This window comes from Lates calcarifer, linkage group LG3 (assembly GCF_001640805.2).
Source record: "Lates calcarifer isolate ASB-BC8 linkage group LG3, TLL_Latcal_v3, whole genome shotgun sequence".
NCBI lineage: Eukaryota > Metazoa > Chordata > Actinopteri > Centropomidae > Lates > Lates calcarifer.
The window spans coordinates 21,490,463-21,510,279 of record NC_066835.1 but is presented as its reverse complement, the minus strand read 5'-3'; the positions used below and the strand labels follow the sequence as shown (position 1 = coordinate 21,510,279).

Below are 19,817 nucleotides of genomic sequence, written 5' to 3'. Positions count from 1 at the left end.
CTTACGTGACATCGTAAGTTTTGGTCATGCAGGAAAAGTCAGCTCTAATCACTTGAATAAAATAATAAAGATTTGTCTGAATGTTGCTGGTTGCTGGTTTTTAACAGTTAATTATGAGTTTATGGAAAGGAGGTCCACCTCTCTCAAATACAGTCTGTGGTGGGGCAGTGGGGGATGAGGTGTCAAGAGCATGTAACTCAGATGTGTGGTTTAATGGCACTGAATAACTGTCTGTCAGCAGCTTTTTTGGGGGGAAATCGTGGAGTTAAAAGTAATCAAGTAAGAGAAAAAAAACCCACAATGGTCTCTACCTCCTGCTAAATTGCTCTAAGTGGTGTTAGTTGAGCTGATTTTATCATCTGAAGCATTGACAACCTCCTCTGGAACATTTAACACTGAGCACACTACCTTCCTGAGGAAAAACAAGTTCCAGCTGTAACTCTGCTTACTAAAACTCACAGACTACCTATACATATTGTGGTTCATGTACTGTGGGAAAGGTTATTTTTAATTATAAACCTCAATGGTCTGTTAAGGAATAAAAGGAAATGAGGAGTTTCTCTTGAAGTTATCCTGTGGTCTGGTTAAATGGCGTTTTAGATATTCTGCACACTTGCATTAGTCAGTGTTTTTATATTAAAAGGCTGGTGATATTCTATATTTTACCTATTGTAAAACACTAATGTGTCTTTGTCTGTCTCTTAGTGACTTCTCGACCCTTTCTGTGGCCTCAAGCCCAATGCGTTATAAAGATGTTAATAATGCATTTGTTGGAAACAATTTTCATAGGTTATTTGATTATTCCACATTTGGTGCTTTCGTGAGTATTTGTGGCAACAGTACAATGTATTTGGGATTGAGTCAAAATAAATGTGTCATGACAGTAATTATTAAAGAAACCTGGTGAGCAAGAGCAACAAAGGCCAGATTTCCTGTGTAAATACCTATGCCTAAAGTCAGGCATGTGTATTCATCCATCTTAATTGAGGATGCTGGGGTGAAGGAATACTGTCAGTCATAGATTTGAACAGTGGGCTGCTACAGTATCTACAATACTCGGTTTAACTGGAAAAACGTATCATACCAGACAACAGTCATCCAAAAAACCCACCTCTAAATCTCCAGGCAGTAGTTCCCAGCTGTTGAAACATCTGCATCTTGTTTTCCTGTTCCGTGGTACTTAAGAGCTGACTAAGTTTAAGTTCAAGTATGTGGTAAATGATCAATGTTCATCTCTAGAGTCATTTGACATTTAAATCGATTTGCAGCAAATTTTTCACTCCTCTTTTTTATAATATCCACTGATGTAACACTGTCATTTTTGCTATTTCTCTCTGATCTCATTTGCCAAGTCTTGATGAAATATTTTGCTCGCTGTTTGTTTGACTTGTTTTCAGCTGATTGAAGCAATCCAGGGTGTGGATAAGATCATTGGTCAGCTCATGAATGGCCTCAAGCAGATTGGCCTGCACCGCTGTCTCAACATCATCATTGTGGCCGATCATGGTAACACACAACATCCAGTAACGTGACTTTTTCTCTGTCGCTTGTGTCACTTAAACCCAATGAATTACAATGAGGACATGAATTATATCCATGCATCAATGTTTTGTGAGAGTAAGAGATGGATCAGTGTTGTGGCAAATACTGACATATCAATTAAGAATCGGCCGCAATGTGTCCAATCCGATGCCATTAGAATATTCAGTGTTTCTTCTCTCAGTCACATTTATTTAGTCACATTACCCTGAATACTGAAATCAGAGTATGGCCTAATCCTAACCCTAACCCAAAATCAGTACTGGGAGAGAGAAAGTGGAATCAATGCACCTCTACCTTAGAATAAGGCAGGAAATCAGTCCCAGATCCAATATAGTGAAACACTGGCTGCCTTTATTTATATTTTGTCAAAGATACAAAACTGTCACACTCTTGCAAAGTTTTAACAGGAGATTTTTGAAAACTTTTCTTCATGTGGTGCATTCAAGAAGCTTCAACAAAGCATCTGCAGCTTCTGCATGCCAAGGAATAAAATCCAGAAGGCAGACATTAAGCAAAAAACAGTTACTTGATTTGATAATGTTATAAAATTAGTTGGTGTTATTTTGCAGCTGAAAACCAAAACTTGCACAACTGTTTTCCCACAACCATCTTCCTGGAAATAAATAAATATACTAACTTTCACCTCTGCCTTTAACCCTCCAACGGCATGTTCTTCTTAGTTCCTTAGACAAAACATAATGTCATCAGTGTTATGTCGCACATCATCTGAGAGATTAAGGTAACTGCTGTTGTAGGTATGGAGGAGACAAACTGCAACAGGAAGGAGGTGCTTCAGCAGATGGTGGGAGACATCAGCAACTATTACGTCACTGAGGGGCCATTCGGACGCATCAGAGCCAAAAACAAAAACACAGTCTGTGAGTAAATATACAGAGGAAACCTATTCTTGTGGTGGAGTATGAACCACAATGACTCAGTGAGAATCTAATTCATAGGTCTGTTTTGTCAGTGGGTTTCATTACCTCAGTGACCATCAAGAATCATAGTTTCATGGTTTCAATCATGGTTATTTCACTGTGCTGGTGATTAATCTGCTTTGGTGCATTTTTCATTTACTCAGACTTAGACTTTATTGATCCCTTTGGGATGACTCACTCGGGGAAATCAGTGGTGAAAGGTCTGTTTGGTTTGGTTTCAGTGGAACAGAAGATCATGGATTTTCTGAATGAATGTCTATGGGTTTGTTGGACTGAAATGATGCCCAAGCATCAGTCACACCCACACCTGTCAACAGTATTTTTCAAAGTAGGCGTTGATGAGACTAGCCAGCTATGAAGCTAGATATATTAACTGCAGTCATGAACTGTATATGTCAAGCTTAAGCTTGACAGAACATTTGAGGAATTTCGTCATGGAAAGGTTTGGGCTTGAACTAGGACCAGTGAGAGTCTGAGCTTGTAAAGTGATGTTCACTAATAATACCAAAGTATGTTGTTGTAAATCAACCTGTAAAATAAATCTCCATGAGGAATTCAAGGTTGTGCATGTATAGAAAAGATTTATATCTGTTAAAAAAAGAGAGATTGTGTGAAAAGATCTGTGAAACAAAGACACTGAGACACGTTTGTGAAAACGTGTGCACAGATACAAAGCAGAAAACGTCACTTAAAACTCTGCACTCACACTCCCCACACTGTAATGCTGAAGTTAATAATTGAGAGTGGATAATTGTTCTGCATTTGCAAAAGTTAGGGCTCTGTAGTTGGTGTAAGGGCAGAAACGTTAACTTTCCTCTTTTACCCTGTCAACAGTGGACTCAGCTGGACTTGTTGCTGACATGACTGTAAGTATTCAACATCCCCGCCAACACCTGCATGTCCCAACTATTCTCATTTAAGTATTTACATTACACACATAAGTGTTTACATTACAAAATGGGATAAACCTGCTCTTGTGGCAGGTTGTGTCCATGTAGACAAAATGTAATGATGAAAATTTTCCATTTTTTTGTGTCAGTGAGCACAATTTTCAAATTTTAGATTGGAAACATGTTTTTGAATAAAGTGCTACAAAGTGCATTTGTTAACAGAAGCAGGTTTTCATAGAGCTAGGTTAACTCTCACACAAGAGTTTAGGCAAATCAATAGATGATTACACTCCATTTGGTGTAAATGGACACAAACTGCTGCATGGCTGGAAGAAATAAACTATTACATGTGTCCATAAAGTCATTTCCTGTGTTTTTGGTGAGTTCAGTGTAAGAAACCAGACCAGAAGATCAAACCGTACCTAAAGGCCAATCTACCAAAGCGCCTCCACTTTGCCAACAGCCGACGCATCGAAGATGTGAATGTCCTGGTCGATCCAAAATGGTTGTTTGAGAGGTACACATTGTTCATCCTCAGTTTGTGTGTCGTTTTTTTAGTTGCCTCTTGATAGCAGCTGTGCACATACTCTTCTTGTGAGGTTATTGTTATGACCACAAGACATCACTATGGAAAGAGTCACCAACAACAAGATGCCATAGATTAGATCAGAGGGCTGGTAAAAACCACAAGAAAGGTGGAAATGTAGCAGTACACTTACTCGTGACCACAAACCATAAAAAACCTGTAGTCTGCACAAGAAGACGACTGAAGATACATGATATGAGCTGATTCCCTGATTTCGGTTCACTGTCTGGCTCAGACATTTCAAATTGTGCAGATTGCTTTTGGTTGGTATGATGGCTAACATAACATATATCTTATTCTCAGATTATTATGTCCTTCCTCCAGGGAGCTAAAGATGCACTTTCCCACCATAATGACTATAGTGTCTGTCACTGTCGGGGTTTCAACCACTAATTAAAGCAGTGACTTCATACCCACATCCTGGCCCCCTTAATCTGCTCTTCCACATAAAAAGACTTTATTCCCTCAGGTTCAAACTCGGCACACTCACCTTTTCAGTATATTTAACCCTTTCATGCATAATGGTCACTACAGTGACCAACTATTAAAAAGCTGTTTCTTGTATATGCATGGGTTTTGATGGTAAAGTTGCACATCAGCCACCACATTGGACACTAGAGTGTTATTCCCTACACTTCCACACACTGGCCAGTCGATGTAAGTCAAATTACTCAAAACCAAGATTGGGAGGGAGTCAGAAGATGGATGGCCCTGAAATGTTGAGCAGCTCAGGAATATCTTGCCAATCTTTCCATAGAAGGAGACCCCTGCAGGCAAAAAAATGGTGACATCAAGTAACATCTAAGGAATAAAACCACTGTTGTTATATAAAGTATTGAATTTATATTAGGAGGAAATTACAGTTAATTACCTGTCCTCTAGATTTTTTTTTATTGTGTTTTAAGTGAATTAAATTCAAAAATGTCTTTGCATGCCTGAAGAAAAACACTGGGTTAAGAGAGTGATCTGACTTTTATGCTAAAACTGACTCCGCTTTGTCCCCACAGGTTTCCAGGATCTCTCACATTCTGCTCTGGTGGAGCTCATGGCTATGATAACGATGTTGAGAGCATGCATGTGAGCGCTAATGATTCCTATTCTGTTCGGTCCTGCTAGTCAGCAGTTAGCAGTAATGTCTCCAAAAAACTTCTTCTTCCTCTAAAATTCTGAGATTTGTCTCTGTCATTGCAAAATTAACATATATGTTGATTTATTGGTAAATATTTTAGTTTTTGACTCTCTTGACTTTTTCCCCCTAACATGTCGATCATTGCCCTAACAGCCACTGCAGCGCTGAAATAAATGTTTGAAATTTCTTCTGTCTTCTTTTCTTGCAGGCAATGTTTGTCAGTTATGGACCCAAGTTTCAGTACAAAAGAGAAATAGAACCCTTCTCCAACGTCGAGCTTTACAATCTCATGTGCGGTGAGTTTTTGGGTGTCTCATGACAAATTACCTCTCACAGTACGTATCAAAGTAGACTGTAGTCTGTCATTTGTTGTGGTTTTACCAGGACGGGGTCAAATCAGATCTTTTAAAGGTGAAACTCAGCGACCACACAACCAGAAACAAACCTGCAGAGACTTGATGCTTGCATAGGATAAATAATAAATCACAGTGAACATTTTGCTTCCCCTACTTTTAACTGTTTTATTAAACTCTACTTATCTACTATTTCTACTAATATCTTTTTCTTGTGAGTCACTAACTTTTGTAATTTCAAGTTAGGTAGTCAGCAGCCAGAAACCATTTATCAAGGTTAAGTTTTCAAAGGTCAAACAGAGCAAACATGGACATTGTGGAAAGATTAATGTGATTGTTGATTAATGTGAATGTGGTTAACTGCACCAGTCCTCTCTTTGTTACCAGCTCTGACAGTGTGGCTGGTATTGGAATTTTTCGCCATAATAATGTTGCAACACAGTCCTAAAACCTGTAGCTGAGATCAAAATTAAGACTGAGTTTGCAGTGGGATGCAGTCTGACCCATGAGTAATGAGTACTCATGTAATTATGTGGTAATGAATACATAGTACACATGGGTTGCAACATCAATATGTTGACGGCCTTTGCGGCTGGGGTTGTCCCATTGCAAAATGGTCTCAACTTTGCACCTGTATCACCACACACTACCACAATAACTGGCAAAAACTGAAACAAACTAAATGTTCACTGTGATGGATTGCTTTTGGATTCAATTCTCTGCAAATAGATTTTCAAAGCTGAAATCAAACAAAAATTTGTGTGTATGCTTTGGGAAACGGTCAACTTTAATGTGAACTACACACAGTCTGGGAGTAAGAAACATGCAGAGCAGCTAAACTGAACAGTCATCGTCCCATTCAGATGTGCTGCAGATCTCTCCCACGGATAACAACGGGACCCACGGCAGTATGAACCACGTCCTGAGGCAGCCCTACTACACACCAGTTCCCCCCGCAGAGCAGACCGGGCCTGCTCAGTGTCCGCTGCTCAGCCTCGACCCTGCAGACAGCCTGGGATGCTCCTGTCCTGCCCTGGTGGGTACTATTATGCTGACATATTGAGTTTATCAATGATCTATGATTTAGAAAAGCAACCTGCCTCTATACAGGGGCTTTCCCTCATTTGATTGTTGTCATTCCAACACAGTGTTTTCATATAATTATGATGCATATTTCACTGAAATTTGAAACACTGCAGTAACAGCACAGTAAAGTTGGCCTGTTTAGTTAGAAGTAACTGTATTTCCTCAGCTAAAAGCCATGTCTCCAATAATTACAGTGGGTGTGGAAATAAAGAAATAAATCCCATTCAGCTGTTGTTGCATATGGTATACCTGCAGACAATTAACAATAAGAGCCCTGTTAAGAAATGAGCTGTTTGTGTCCATGTGCATGGTTTTGCAATCAGAACTGTGGGCATGGATTACGAATCCGCGAGCACTCTTTATAAACCGTGTGCACAGGTTTGTAAACTGAGCACATGGGTTACACATGGCTTCTTTTTCTCAGCTGAGCCTGACCTTATTTTGAAATGAGTGTGCACGGATTGCCAAACCATGGGTATGGATTTGAACTTTTTTTTCCCTCTGTACTTGTCTGACAGAGGGAATTAGAAATAAAGGCTCACCTGTAATACAAGCCTGCTTGAATTAAAAGTCTGTTTCCTTCATGTAAATAAAGGCCCCAGTTGCCATTTGAGTGAACTTCATACCTCAAACTTCACACTCAGCTAGGTTTGTGTTTGAATTATCCACAGGACAAAAACTAAAAAAATATATAGATAATTTTGCCAGGAAGTTTCAAACTCAAAGTGCATTTAGCTTTAGAGTCATGTGAAACAGTTTGGTCCAGACTCCTGGGAAATTTCAAATACAGGGCCAAAAGACCAGGCAGCCATTGCCAAACTGTGAAATGGCCAAGTATTTCCATTTAAGGGGTAGAAAAGGGAGAGCAAGTTTAACTTGGGGTGGATATTTGTATATTTGGTTCATCCACAGCATCATAAAATTTGAACTTTACTCTGGCCCTCATACATCCTGATTTAATTCACTGACCAGATTGATGATTCATGGATTCTGTTTCTGGCTCACTAAGTACAAATCCAAAGTCACAGTTTTTTTGTTCCTTGTCTGAGAGACACATGGTTAGTTCAATGGCAGACACACCATCAACAAAAATGATCAAATGCCTAATTCCCAAGACACATCACTGACATGTTAACTAAGCAATATTAACCGAGAGGGTGTGCTTTAACGTTATTTGAGCACGACTGAAGTGCTCAAATAACGTTAAAGCACACCCTCGAGTTTAATATTGCGATTATACAACTATTACCAACAAAGCAAAATGTATAATCAAAATCTGTTCACGTTGAGGAGCAATTTACTCTCAAAATTAAAAGGTTTTAACGAGTGTTTTTCCCGTTTCCATGGAAATACATGGGATCTGACTATTAACTGGAACACAATCAGTCACGTCATTAGACTCCTACGTGTAATGGAAGCGAGTTTATCGCTACGGCAAATAATCAGAGCCTTAGTAACGAACTAGCAACAGAAATGATTTTCTAGTCCCAGATGAGTGAACTCTGAGCTGACGTTAATGCTTTATCGAGGTCTCGGACTTTATCAAACTAAACCAACAGCCTACTGCACAAATAAATGCTTACTTTTATCAACCACGTTATAACAAAGACACTGTTTATTTACTCACAGATGTAGCTTCTGCAACCGCAAACTTTTACATGAATTTTAAGTTGTAGCGCCGTGTCACCGGCACAGCTGAAGGAGAAAGCCGAGGCGCTTTGCTCAAATGACGAACTACTTGTTGTATAATACAAAATGAGGCTGTGACTATAGATTTTCTGGAACTGGTTTGCTTGCAGCAGACGGACCTTGAGTATTATCCATTTGTGAGTCCACTGTCTGCTTTATCGCAGATGGACACTGTATTTTCATGCAGGTGTGTATTGCAACACGCTTATTTACACTTATTTTCATTTGAAATGCTGAACGTACACGCACCCACACCACCCTGAAATCACACAAATCCTTTAATTCATGTTTCGATTTGCCAAAATGTACGTGTATGGAACCAACTCAGATAACTTCAAACTAGTCTTGCAAATAGTTTTAGGTTGAAATAAACTACAACACCACTCACTGCTAATATCACAGCTAACAGATCTGGTGAAAAGCCTGTAACCACAGGAGAGGAGACATGTCCAATTCCATCCTGCCTGAAAATATTTTTCTAAAACATTTTCTATCACTCATCCCACCAACAGCAGGAAGATTAATCATCCCACCCTATCTGTTTGCTAAATGATATCATTCTTCCCAGCTCCTGGCCAAGGCCCTGGAGTTTTTCAGGAAGGATTCAATACATTGTGCAATCACTGCATATTGTTTCTTGAATATTTCCAATCATTTCAATTTGACCCACAGAATAAAAGGTCTAGATCAAAATCATTAAAAGTAGTTAAAACGTTTCAGTCCACTATATTGAATATAATATAAAGCTTCTACAAAGACCCAAGAGTTAAAAGGACAATTTTAAGGGGAGAACATTTGCTCAGTTCCTGATTTCTCCATCAGGGGATGCACCTAGACATGTCAGCACAGACATGTAATTTAAAAGCAGTCTGGACACAAACAGTGAAACCCTCTCCAAGCAGGGACAGAGCAGACTGTTCTTCCTGAGGAGACTCTGAACCTTTAGTCAGCATTTGCTTTGTTTTTTGTCTCTTCAGAGTGGAAATGCTATTAACAGCCGCCTGAATCTGACTGCAGAAGAAGGTGAGAAGGTTTTACTTTTGCACTTTACAAAAAGTTTAATAATACGATAATAATAGCAATATATAATATAAGAACATGACATGTAGTGATTCTGTGGTTTTATTTCCTCTTGAACTGTAAAGATCTTTCTGTGTTTTTGGATTCTAGATGACATTTTTGTCAGTTCCATACATCTCACTGTTCACTGATTTGACAATGTAAATGGAGCAAAAATTTCCAGTTAAAATCTTTGTACCAATGTCAACATTTGCAGCACTTGTAAAGATGACAGTGATTTTGAATGATCTGCACCTTTCCCCTCTCAGTGTCCACTGCAGAGAAGGAGCACATGCTGTTTGGTCGTCCCCGGATGCTGCAGCCTGATCAGAATTACTGCATCCTCTACCAGGAGGGATTCATCAGTGCCTATAGCACCAAAGCCCTGATGCCTCTGTGGAGCTCCTTCACCATCAACAAACCGGTAAACCCATCAGTGGTGATGTAAAAATATTACAAAGGTGTGATTTTAATAATGGAAATGTTTTAAATCTGAATCTTAAATACGCGTAGTGGCAGACTTTGGGCAATTACAGGAAAACAATGCAAAATATTCAAACAAACAAACACATGAAATTGTTTTGGTGGAAAATCTCTTCAGGAAGCTTGTTCTGATTCACCTTAAACTTAAGAATCAAAATATTTTGCACCTACCATTTTCAGTGTTTAAATGAACCCTGCTGGGCAGGGCAGGGTTTTCCACAACCTACGTAACAGCAAGGAGTTGATGAGATATCAAGCTAACAAAGAAATAAACTTACTGGACTGAAATATTGAGGTCATTTTGAATCTTTGATCTGGTAAAAAGCCACTAAATTTTACACATTTTCAGGTTCGCTGTGTGGTAATTTGATTGATTACAAATGACTTTATTAAACCCCACAAAGGAAACTAGTTTGGTCACCCATGTGCAGTGACAAATAGATATACAGATGGACTGGTCATAGCAGATAACATACTGCTGACATCCTGCCACTAACAAACTGACATTTGAAGAGGACATTAATGTAGTGTGTCAATCAACTATTAAATGAAAGCCAAACATGGGGCGCCCCCATAGGCGAATGGTTGGAGCGTGTACCACATGGGCTTAAGCGCCCTGAGCAGCTGGTCCCCAGATTGACTCCCGGTCTCACTGTCCTATCCAATAAAGGCCCAAAAAAATAAAATGATGATGCAGTTACACTGAAACAGGTCATAAATGTGTAAATCTGAGAATATGCATCTTAAAAGCAGATGTTTACACAGTAATAAAGATAAGTAATAGACCACAAGACCACAAGGCCTGTAGTGGGTCAGTGGATATATTGCTGTAGTAATGCAGACCACAGTCAAGGTCCACTCCCCTGATTATCTCACTTTCAGCCATGTCTCAGTGTTTATCAGCAGAGGGAGTTTGCTCAGTTGTCATTGAAATGATGCAAGCCTAGGTAATATGTCTTCCAGATGAGATTTAGGGCTTATTGTTGCTTGCTGGTTTAAAAGTGTATGATTATCACATTTACACTTGCATACATGAAATATTATTACATTATTTAACTGACAGTGAATTTGGAACTTTGGGAAATGTGGGCTTTGTCTGAAGAGCGGTCTACTTGACCCCAGTTCTTCACTCACTATCACTTTCTTTGAAAGAAGGTATTTCCAATAAAAACAGACCATAATCCAGAAGCCACAACAGAACCCCAGCTGCTAACATGCGTTTGGCCACGTAATCCATCATCACCACAGTTAAAGTGCAAGTTGTTTTGTCGATTCATTCTGATTGAAATGGTGACTGAACTGATCAGTTTTCACATTTAGGTGAACTTGGACCCATTGTCACCCGTGACACCGGACTGTTTGAGGGCTGATGTCAGACTTCCAGCATCCCAGACTCAGAGGTGTGACCAGTATAATGCAGCTGGGAACCTGACACATGCCTTCCTCTACCCACCCAGTATGTAGCAATACACAAATAACATAAAAGATCCACTTCAAAAGACACAGTCCATGTTCGCTGACAGTAGGGGCAGACATCTCTGTAGTGATCAAAAGGATGTAAGCATCTCCTTAGCTACAGTCATTTCCTCTGTCTCACTGTCGCTCCTTCTCATTCTTTGACACACACTTCTCTGAATCTACCCTTCCACAGAATTTGAACCCATCCTCCCCCCTCTCATTGCACAAACAATAACACATCTGTGTAATGAGATGTTATTTCTCGCACATCTGCTGCTACAGGGCCATCAGTGAGTTAGTTACCAGCACAGTGACACGGCACCATCCTCCCATTTTCTGTGCATGCTTTACATGTATTGCAGGGTTACAGAAAACGGGGCCCTGTTCATTGGGCAAGAGGCTGAGTACACCATAGCACACAGGACTGACACACACAAAGAGAAAGAGGGGCAGTTTAGAGTAATGAGCTGGAGGAAACTGGAGGACCCAGAGTGAGCCAATGGGAGAGAATACAAACACCATGGCAGGCCAGATTAAAACCAGGACCTTCTTGATGTGAGGTGACACTGACCACAACTTAAAGTGATGATAAATGATGCAGTTCACTTCAAGCTGATGGATTGTGAGTGCTGGCAAGGGATAATGTGTGAGGTGAAGTTTTGTATTTCCCATTTTCACTGCAACCACTGGCATGTTCTGTTGAGGTTTTGACCAAAGCTGAGACAAAGCTATTGTGACTCAAAAAACAGGAAATTGAGAAAGTGTCGTTATTTTACACACTTTGACTTCCCATGTCATGTTTGTTTCACACCGTCTCCTCTGCTGTTGGGATAACACATACCCTAATGTGTTACATGCACTGACCTCATCTGCATTTTGGGACCATTTCACAAGATTTTCTGAGGCATCTGTTGATTCATTTTGTGTCAGAGGTGTAATTTAGGAAATAGCTCAGTATTTGCAAATCTTAATGAGGTATTTCTTGCTTGAACCCACATCATTACAGTTATTTTATACCAAATGCAGACGCAGTTTTTAATTTCTTTTCTTTTTTAGCTGCAGTTATTGGTTTTCTGGAGGTTGCAGTAAAAAAAAAGTTCGTAGTTCGTCACTGTAGTTTAAAGTAACGTATTTGTGTAGTGGTAGTAATGTTGGTGTCTGCTGAAGCAGTTTTGTGAACTCAGTGCAGCAGGGCATAATGATAGAAACACATACAATATATTTACTTAGGTAGGAAATGGTAAAAGTAATCTTTTAAGAGTAAAAACTATTCATAAAAAATGATTAGATTATAATTACACAGTTACTCATTTAGGTTTTGCTACCACACGTAAAAATCCTTTCTTGTGGTGTTTTCACAGACCTCAATATAACAGAAGACCAGCAGTATGATGCTCTACTGATGAGTAATGTGGTACCAATGTACCCCGAGTTTAAGAGTAAGTTACACAGCAAAACTATCCTGTACCTGATCTAATAACAAGAAAATATGTCGAAATCAAAAACTCACTCTTCCTCTCCTCTCCTCAAACAGAGATCTGGTACTACTTCCACAGCACCCTATTAAAGAAATATGCCTCTGTTTACAATGGCATAAATGTGGTGATGGGCCCCGTCTTCGATTACAACTACGACGGCCAGTACGACACTCCAGAGCAGATACAGCAGTAAGTTTATGTTCTCAGTGAGGAAAAGAACACCATAATTACCACAAACTCCCTGATTCGAGTAGTTTTTACTTTATCCACAGAGTTTAAAATGTAGAAATGAATCCTTTATTTTGCCAGAATGTTACATTTAAATAAGACCATTGTTAGAATCCATATAGAACCATGCACTGTCACAAATGAAAATATATATATGTGATACGTGGTTTTTATGTGAGCAGCCACATCATTAACCCATCATTATCAGATAAACTGCAGCCAGGTGCATGTGTTTATATCACTGGAAACAATCCAAGTTTCTAATTGTAGCATTTTGACCACTGCATTCTTATCAAGACACAATAATTGCATTAAACAAATGTTCTCATCAAAATTGAGCTAACATGTTTGGTGGCCGTGAAGTGTTAATCACAAAGCAAAAAAAACCACAACATTACCTGCTACCAGAAAACTGTTTAAATTCTTGATTTAAAAGAACTGAGAGTTGGAGCACTCGTCGGGGGGACTCCAGAGAGCTCAATATTGATTTCCAACAATTTGATCAGCTCTGTCTAAATCTGATGTAACCACAAAGGAGAGAGAGAGAGAGCAGGAAAGAAAAACACTAAAAGCCAAATCCCATCTTTCAAGACAAAACCCAAACCCTCATCACCCACTTTTGTTGTGTTTTTTGTTATACTTATTGCCTAAGTGGTATTTAGATGGCAAGTGTTGACATCACCTACTTGTTTCAGTGTGTTTTGATTATAAACAAGAATTCTCTTTCTCTGGAAAATGAAGTCTGGGAGTTGCTGACTCCCACTTCGTACCGTTTTCTCATGAATTTCATGATTAGTGTGGTGTCACCGACTATGGGTGCAGTGCTACAGGTGAATTGTTTTGTTGGCATCCTTTAGGACAGCATGGCCTTTCTTCTCATCAGTGGGGGTTCTTGTCTTGTGTCCTCACCTGACATAAGGCATTGTTATTTGTTGTCATATGTCTTGGCTGTCATATTGGAGACAACAATATGTATGGGTTGTGTGCCACTGCCACTTCCTTGTTTTCAGCAAATGTTGATGTAACTAAAAGCAGAGTGTTCTCAACCCTGCTTACGAGAAATGCCGTCATTACTGTGACACACAGAATGCAGCACGTTACATTTTTTCCCTTGAAGATAAACTGGCTGACATGAAAAATAACCTGGGTACTTTTTATCTGGGGCTCTTTTTATAGTTTCTGTTTTGTTCCAACACCTTTGGGAAGAACCGGATTGCAGATAAAGTACTCATGACAAAAATAACAATAATAATGGTTTGAGAAAAAAAAATTTTAATGTGAATTAATGGCACAAAAAAAACATTTGGCTGGAAAGTTTCAGCACTTGGGATGACCTTTGCTGATGATTGAGACTGTGTTGACTTTGTGTCATTCAAGGTTTGTGTCCGGCACCAGAATTCCTGTCCCCACACATTACTTTGCGGTAATAACAAGTTGCAGGGAGTCAGGCCATCCAGTGACTGGCTGCGTCGGCAGCCTGCAGACCGTGTCCTTCCTGTTGCCTCACAGACCCAACAATTTGGAAAACTGCAAAGTAAGAATCACAATGTTCACTTTTTTAAGACGATACTTCATTTACTCATCTCTGTTCAGTCTTTAGTGTCTCAGATCTCCTCTATCAACCACAACCACCTCACACTGGATCACACATATAAAATGAAACTCCCTGCATGACAACACAGCCTCCCTACTGTCCGTCTTTCATGCTGGCTGCTCCTGAACAAAGAGGCAGTGTAGTCTGCTACTTTGAGTAATGGTCATGATATTCCCAGTTACCCTCACACAGGACCAGTGAAGCCACAATTAAAAAGAAAACAATAAAGAACTATTGTGTAAGGGAATCAAGAGAATTCTACACTTCTTGGTTACATGTTTGGCAAAGGATCAGATTCCTTCCAGACAAACAGTCAAATAAAAAGTCCTTGTAGGGCTAAACCAGCTTCCTTGTTCATTTCACTGCACAATTTAGATTTCTACAGCCTGAGTTTTTAAGCTTGTTAACAGGTGGCAGTACAGGTGAGACTGTGGGGTCGTTAAAATCAGGAGGGTTCATCCTCTCAAGCATTAATGTAATTAAGTAAAGTTTATTTGTATAGCACTTTTCAAGACAGAGCAGTCACAAAGTGTTTTGCAGTAGGAACATTTAAAAACTACACCATAAAAACATAAAAAGAGACATAAATGGGCAAACATAATGAACATACATACAAGGCACTACCCAAATGCTTGTCTAAACAAATCTGTTTTTAGCTGCCTTTTAAAAGATGACAGTGTGAAGGGTGGGTGGCAATTTGTTCCACAGCTTAGGAGCTGAACTTTGGAAGAGACAGTCACAGTCACCCTTAGTTTTCAGACGGCTACATGGAATCATAAAAGGGCCTCAGTCTGAGGACCAAAGAGTCTGGCTTGTGTATAGGGGTGGAGTAATTCAGCATCCTGTTAGGCCATAAAAGTGAAAGCCAAAATTTTAAAATGAAATCTAAACCTGATGGGAAGCCAGTGCAAATGCTTTTAAAGTGGGGTGATGTGGGTGAGCGCGAGTTAGAAGCCTCACAGCAGCGCTTTGTACAGATTGGAGGGACGTTATACAAGTTTTAATCCCAGGGAAAAGTGCATCTAAAAGAAAATTTGACCACAGTACAGGAAGATAAAGGAAGATGAAGTGAGTATGTGTGAGTGACTGAATTAGCTGGGAGGGGAAAAAGTACATATGAGAGGATGAAATGAATTAACATGCCTGCACAAGTATTTGAAAGTGTCTAAAATGGAAGGTCTTCATCTTCTGGAGGGCATGAATGTGCTCTGCCCAGTCTATGGTAAACTGTCCATTAGATTTTGACATTTCTGTATCTGACAGTGGCCCTGTAAGGGTCAGGAAACTTTACGATAAATTATCTGCACAAAGACTAAATACACTATGAGGGGGAGACAACGAGACACAGGTGCAACTTGTTAATGCAAAGCCCATAATCAGGGGAGTGGGAGCACACGAGGGGAGGAGGTAAAAAGAGGAGACGGTGAATAACCAAAATAAAACAGGAAATACATTGTGATTAATAAAGAAACAAGAAACATGAGCCAGACATGACAAGAATCATTACACTATGCTTCTGGTGAGGCAAAATTGACAATCCTAACCAAAGAATCATAACTGTTACAGGCCTGGACAGTTAACAAACAGGAAGAAGAAAAGTATCCCCAGTTTGGAGACATGTTATCACAAACTGTCAGTTTTCTGATTGGCTGACCTTTGTTCAAACAGTGAAATTTCAAAACAAACAAACAAAGTCACTTTTGTCAATTTTGCATCGACAGAATACAGAAGATGAATCTAACTGGGTGGAAGATCACATGTGGTTCCATCAAGCACGGGTCAGAGACATTGAGTGGATCACAGGACTGGACTTTTACCAGGGCAGCAATCAACCAATCCCAGAGCTGCTGAGGGTGAAGACCCGCCCCACAGCTGCCATTCACAGAAAACACTGAAAGGTTAATCTCAACTGAAAATATATACAGTTAAGGAATAAAAGTGACCTCAGAGATTAACATTCAGCATTTGTAAAATTCTTCATAATTAGTCTTAGATTGTGCTTTCACTTTGTCCAACAGTGACACTGTTTATTTATTAACTTTGTTTTAATCTGATCATGTTATTTTTATATTATTGAATCTTATCTTATATCCTATATTCCTAATGTGACTTCTTCATCTATTTTGTGATTGATTTTGTAAAACTCAGAGCCCTCTGTTTAAGTTAATCTGAGCAGAAAACGTGTGAACAGATCTGGACTTTTGATGATCACCCACTTTTTTTTTTTCTTTTTTTTGGGGGGGGGGTTTCTGTTTTGTATTTTGAAGAAGAAGAATTACATAAGAATTACAACAAACTAAATTCAGGAAATACAGCTGTTGAATCATTTCAAATACATTTTTCATTGCTCTGATGAGCACAAATGAAATGCCACTGATCCTCCTCTGATGCTGATGGCAAGTTTCAGACATCTCCTTTAGGACAAACCAAAACTGTGTGAGTGAGATATCATCAATACTCTTTAAAAGTTTCATCATGTTGTGCCAGTTACTGTGAAATGAGAGAGCGGTTTCAGCTAGATGACTGTTGCAGTATAAAACAGTAGGCCCTTTAACTGTCAGTGCCTCAGTCAGCCAGTGATGTCTCATTATAGTAATTAGGATCAGGCTGGAGAAATCAACAGGCAGCTGAAGGGAATTTCACTGTGATGGTCTGAGGTCTGAGGTCTGAGGTTTTAAAATGACAATGTGTGTGAGCACCTATTGGAATGTTGGACATGTGCCTCCATTGTGAAACTACTGAAAAACAAATAGATTTATGGTCGACTGTGACAGCTGCTGCTGCTGCAGTGACATGATCTCCAGTGAAATTTGGTGCAGTCATACTTATGCCTTTAACTCACTCAGTTTGCACACAATAAACTTTTTTTTTGCTATTACTGTGTTTCATGAAAACCCTAGACACAGTAAAATAACACTTTTAACCCAACTCTTAGCCACCCAGCAAGCCATGATAAATCCTTTTGTTAATGCAGACGCTCTACGGTTCTCCTGTGAAGCCATGTGCTTCACTTTATTTCAGTGCACTGGAAGAATCAACTTGCAGAGACTTGAAACTTGCTCCATTATAGCCTGGATGGAAATTATAGCAGGCATTAATTTCACTGTAATGGACCACTGATGTCAAGCCAGAGTACTCTTAACTAAATATAGTTTATGAAGACTGCCAGTTTTTGCAGCCTTGTAGATACTAATCCAAGTTGAAGTGAATGCATCATGACAAGTAACAGTGCTGAGGCCTGAATATTCATTTCTCTACACAGGTTTGTGTCTGTGTTTTGTCAGTGGCTGCCTCACTTCATTTCGTGTGTGTATGAAAACACACCACTGTAGGAGATCTGCTGGTAGACAGACTGTTGTGTTGATGTTGGAAATGGATTTCCAAGGTAGTTTTAAGAGACTTAACAAAGATCCAGGATGAAGCATTCGGAGGTGAAAGGGGATTTTCTGATAAATATTGTCAGAAACAATTTTAAATTATTTTGACTCAGATGTCTAGATGTTGCATCCTGTTTCACTTCCAGAAGTTCCTTTCATCTTTCCACAGACTTTACTGTGTCTGTACCAGAGTATAAGCTTTGTATGCTGTTCCTAAGAAACATTTCATATGTGCTTTGGCTTTATGCACATACAGTGCATTTCTATGAGGCATATGTTTTTAGTGATGAATGTATCGAAATCAATAGGCACCAGTTATTAAACAGATTCCTAGTGAAGGGCTGGTATTCATTCAGGAGAAGACTCTTATACAGGATACACTTGCTTTTTCTCACTCTACGCTGGGATGGAAAAAAAAACACAAGTGATCAAATGGAAAAGGACCCAGAGGTTTCAAGAAGATGACCCAGGGGAGAGCTGAGGGCGTACATTCACTGCCTTATTGCAAATGGTTACTTGGATATTGTGAATGAATGAAGTAAATAAACTTCTGCATTTATGTAGAAGACTGCTGTTCACCTCCGGTTCGAGGTTCAGTGTGAGGAGAGATGCAGTATTCTCGAGTGTATACAGTCTGTAAGTTGAGTTTAGTATAGCACATGCAGGGACTGCAGTCAAACCCTAAAACCAACTTTTAACCCTCAAACAGCCATTTAAACTCATTTAATCCAGCAATTCATAATAAAACAAGGTCTCTCTCTCTCTCTCTCTCTCTCTCACACACACACTACCCTAACCTTAATCATCAAAAATAAACTGTAACTTAAACCTAATTCTAACCCTAAAACCAAATCTTAACCCTCAAATAGTGAAGTGCTGATGACTGCCCAAAATGTCCACACAGCAATGCTTTCAAACCAAACCTTGTACTCACAACCACAGAAATACGTGTCCTCTCACAGTCTCTCATGCCATTCTGTCTGTGTCACAGTTGGTTGACTTCACTGTTTAACTTGAACATGATTAATTCTGTATTTAACAAGTTTACATTTCAGTTTTAGTTTCATAAACTAGTGTGAATTTCATCCAAAATAGGAAAGTTTGCCAGAGGGTGGAAAAAATAATAATGAAAGGTTTATTTTTGTCTTGTTTTATGACTCAGTTGCTGCAGGTGGAATAACAGAAACAGTGTACTCATGGTATTCTCATCACGATAGTCATTTTAGGTAAATCCCTCGTAAGATTGTAGTTGTTCTATCTAGTCTAAGACAGTGGGAGTGAAACAGTGAGTAAAACCAAAACTATAATCCTAGGATCCAAACTGGAATCCTAGGATCCTCATCTGTTGTGGGTGACTCGAGTGGATGTGTCACCATTATTTTCTCAGGAGCCTGTTTCCCAGGAATTGAACACAAAACAAAACTCTACAAGTTAAAGATATCTTAAATAAAAGCACTACGTACATTAATAGAAAAACTGAAAGTAGTCATTATGAAACCCCCCTGTGTTTTAGTACTGTTATATATTTATATATTTATTCAATGTAAATAGGAACATAATGAATACATATAAGGAAATAGATAAATACAGAGTTAAAGCTGAATATGTATGTATTTATTTACTGTGTCCCTCTTGGGCCTCCATATTTACCTCTGCATCCTCTAATATCTGCTGTTTAGTGTCCTCTCAGATACTGAACCTTCCTACATGTTCTCAGTCATGTTGTCTGTTTAACTAGTGCCAGGAAAAGGATGTTTTTCCACCTCATGAAATCTTCCATTACCTGAAGGTCACCAGCACAATTTAGACTTTGCTAATTGCACTGTTTCTCGCCAAAGCATACAAGCTGCACGCACGTCTGTAAACAGTACAATGCTGCTGACGGCACACCATTAGTGATTACACAGTGGGGCCAGGTGCACTAGGA

At 39.3% G+C, this 19,817-nt stretch overlaps 1 protein-coding gene across 1 annotated transcript in view; it reads left to right on the top strand.

Annotated features, from left to right (window-relative positions):
* The window catches only part of LOC108887580 (venom phosphodiesterase 1), a 30,760-nt gene extending 13,372 nt beyond the window's left edge, over positions 1-17,388 (top strand). The window contains exons 12-25 of the mRNA XM_018683023.2: positions 1,398-1,506; positions 2,298-2,420; positions 3,315-3,346; positions 3,760-3,887; positions 4,964-5,033; positions 5,294-5,381; positions 6,302-6,474; positions 9,191-9,236; positions 9,542-9,696; positions 11,076-11,211; positions 12,575-12,652; positions 12,748-12,880; positions 14,297-14,453; positions 16,235-17,388. Of these exons, the coding sequence (XP_018538539.1) occupies positions 1,398-1,506; positions 2,298-2,420; positions 3,315-3,346; positions 3,760-3,887; positions 4,964-5,033; positions 5,294-5,381; positions 6,302-6,474; positions 9,191-9,236; positions 9,542-9,696; positions 11,076-11,211; positions 12,575-12,652; positions 12,748-12,880; positions 14,297-14,453; positions 16,235-16,408 (1,602 nt within the window). The 3' untranslated portion in view covers positions 16,409-17,388. The remainder of the gene's footprint in view (positions 1-1,397; positions 1,507-2,297; positions 2,421-3,314; positions 3,347-3,759; positions 3,888-4,963; positions 5,034-5,293; positions 5,382-6,301; positions 6,475-9,190; positions 9,237-9,541; positions 9,697-11,075; positions 11,212-12,574; positions 12,653-12,747; positions 12,881-14,296; positions 14,454-16,234) is intronic.
* Positions 17,389-19,817: the final 2,429 nt, after the last annotated feature.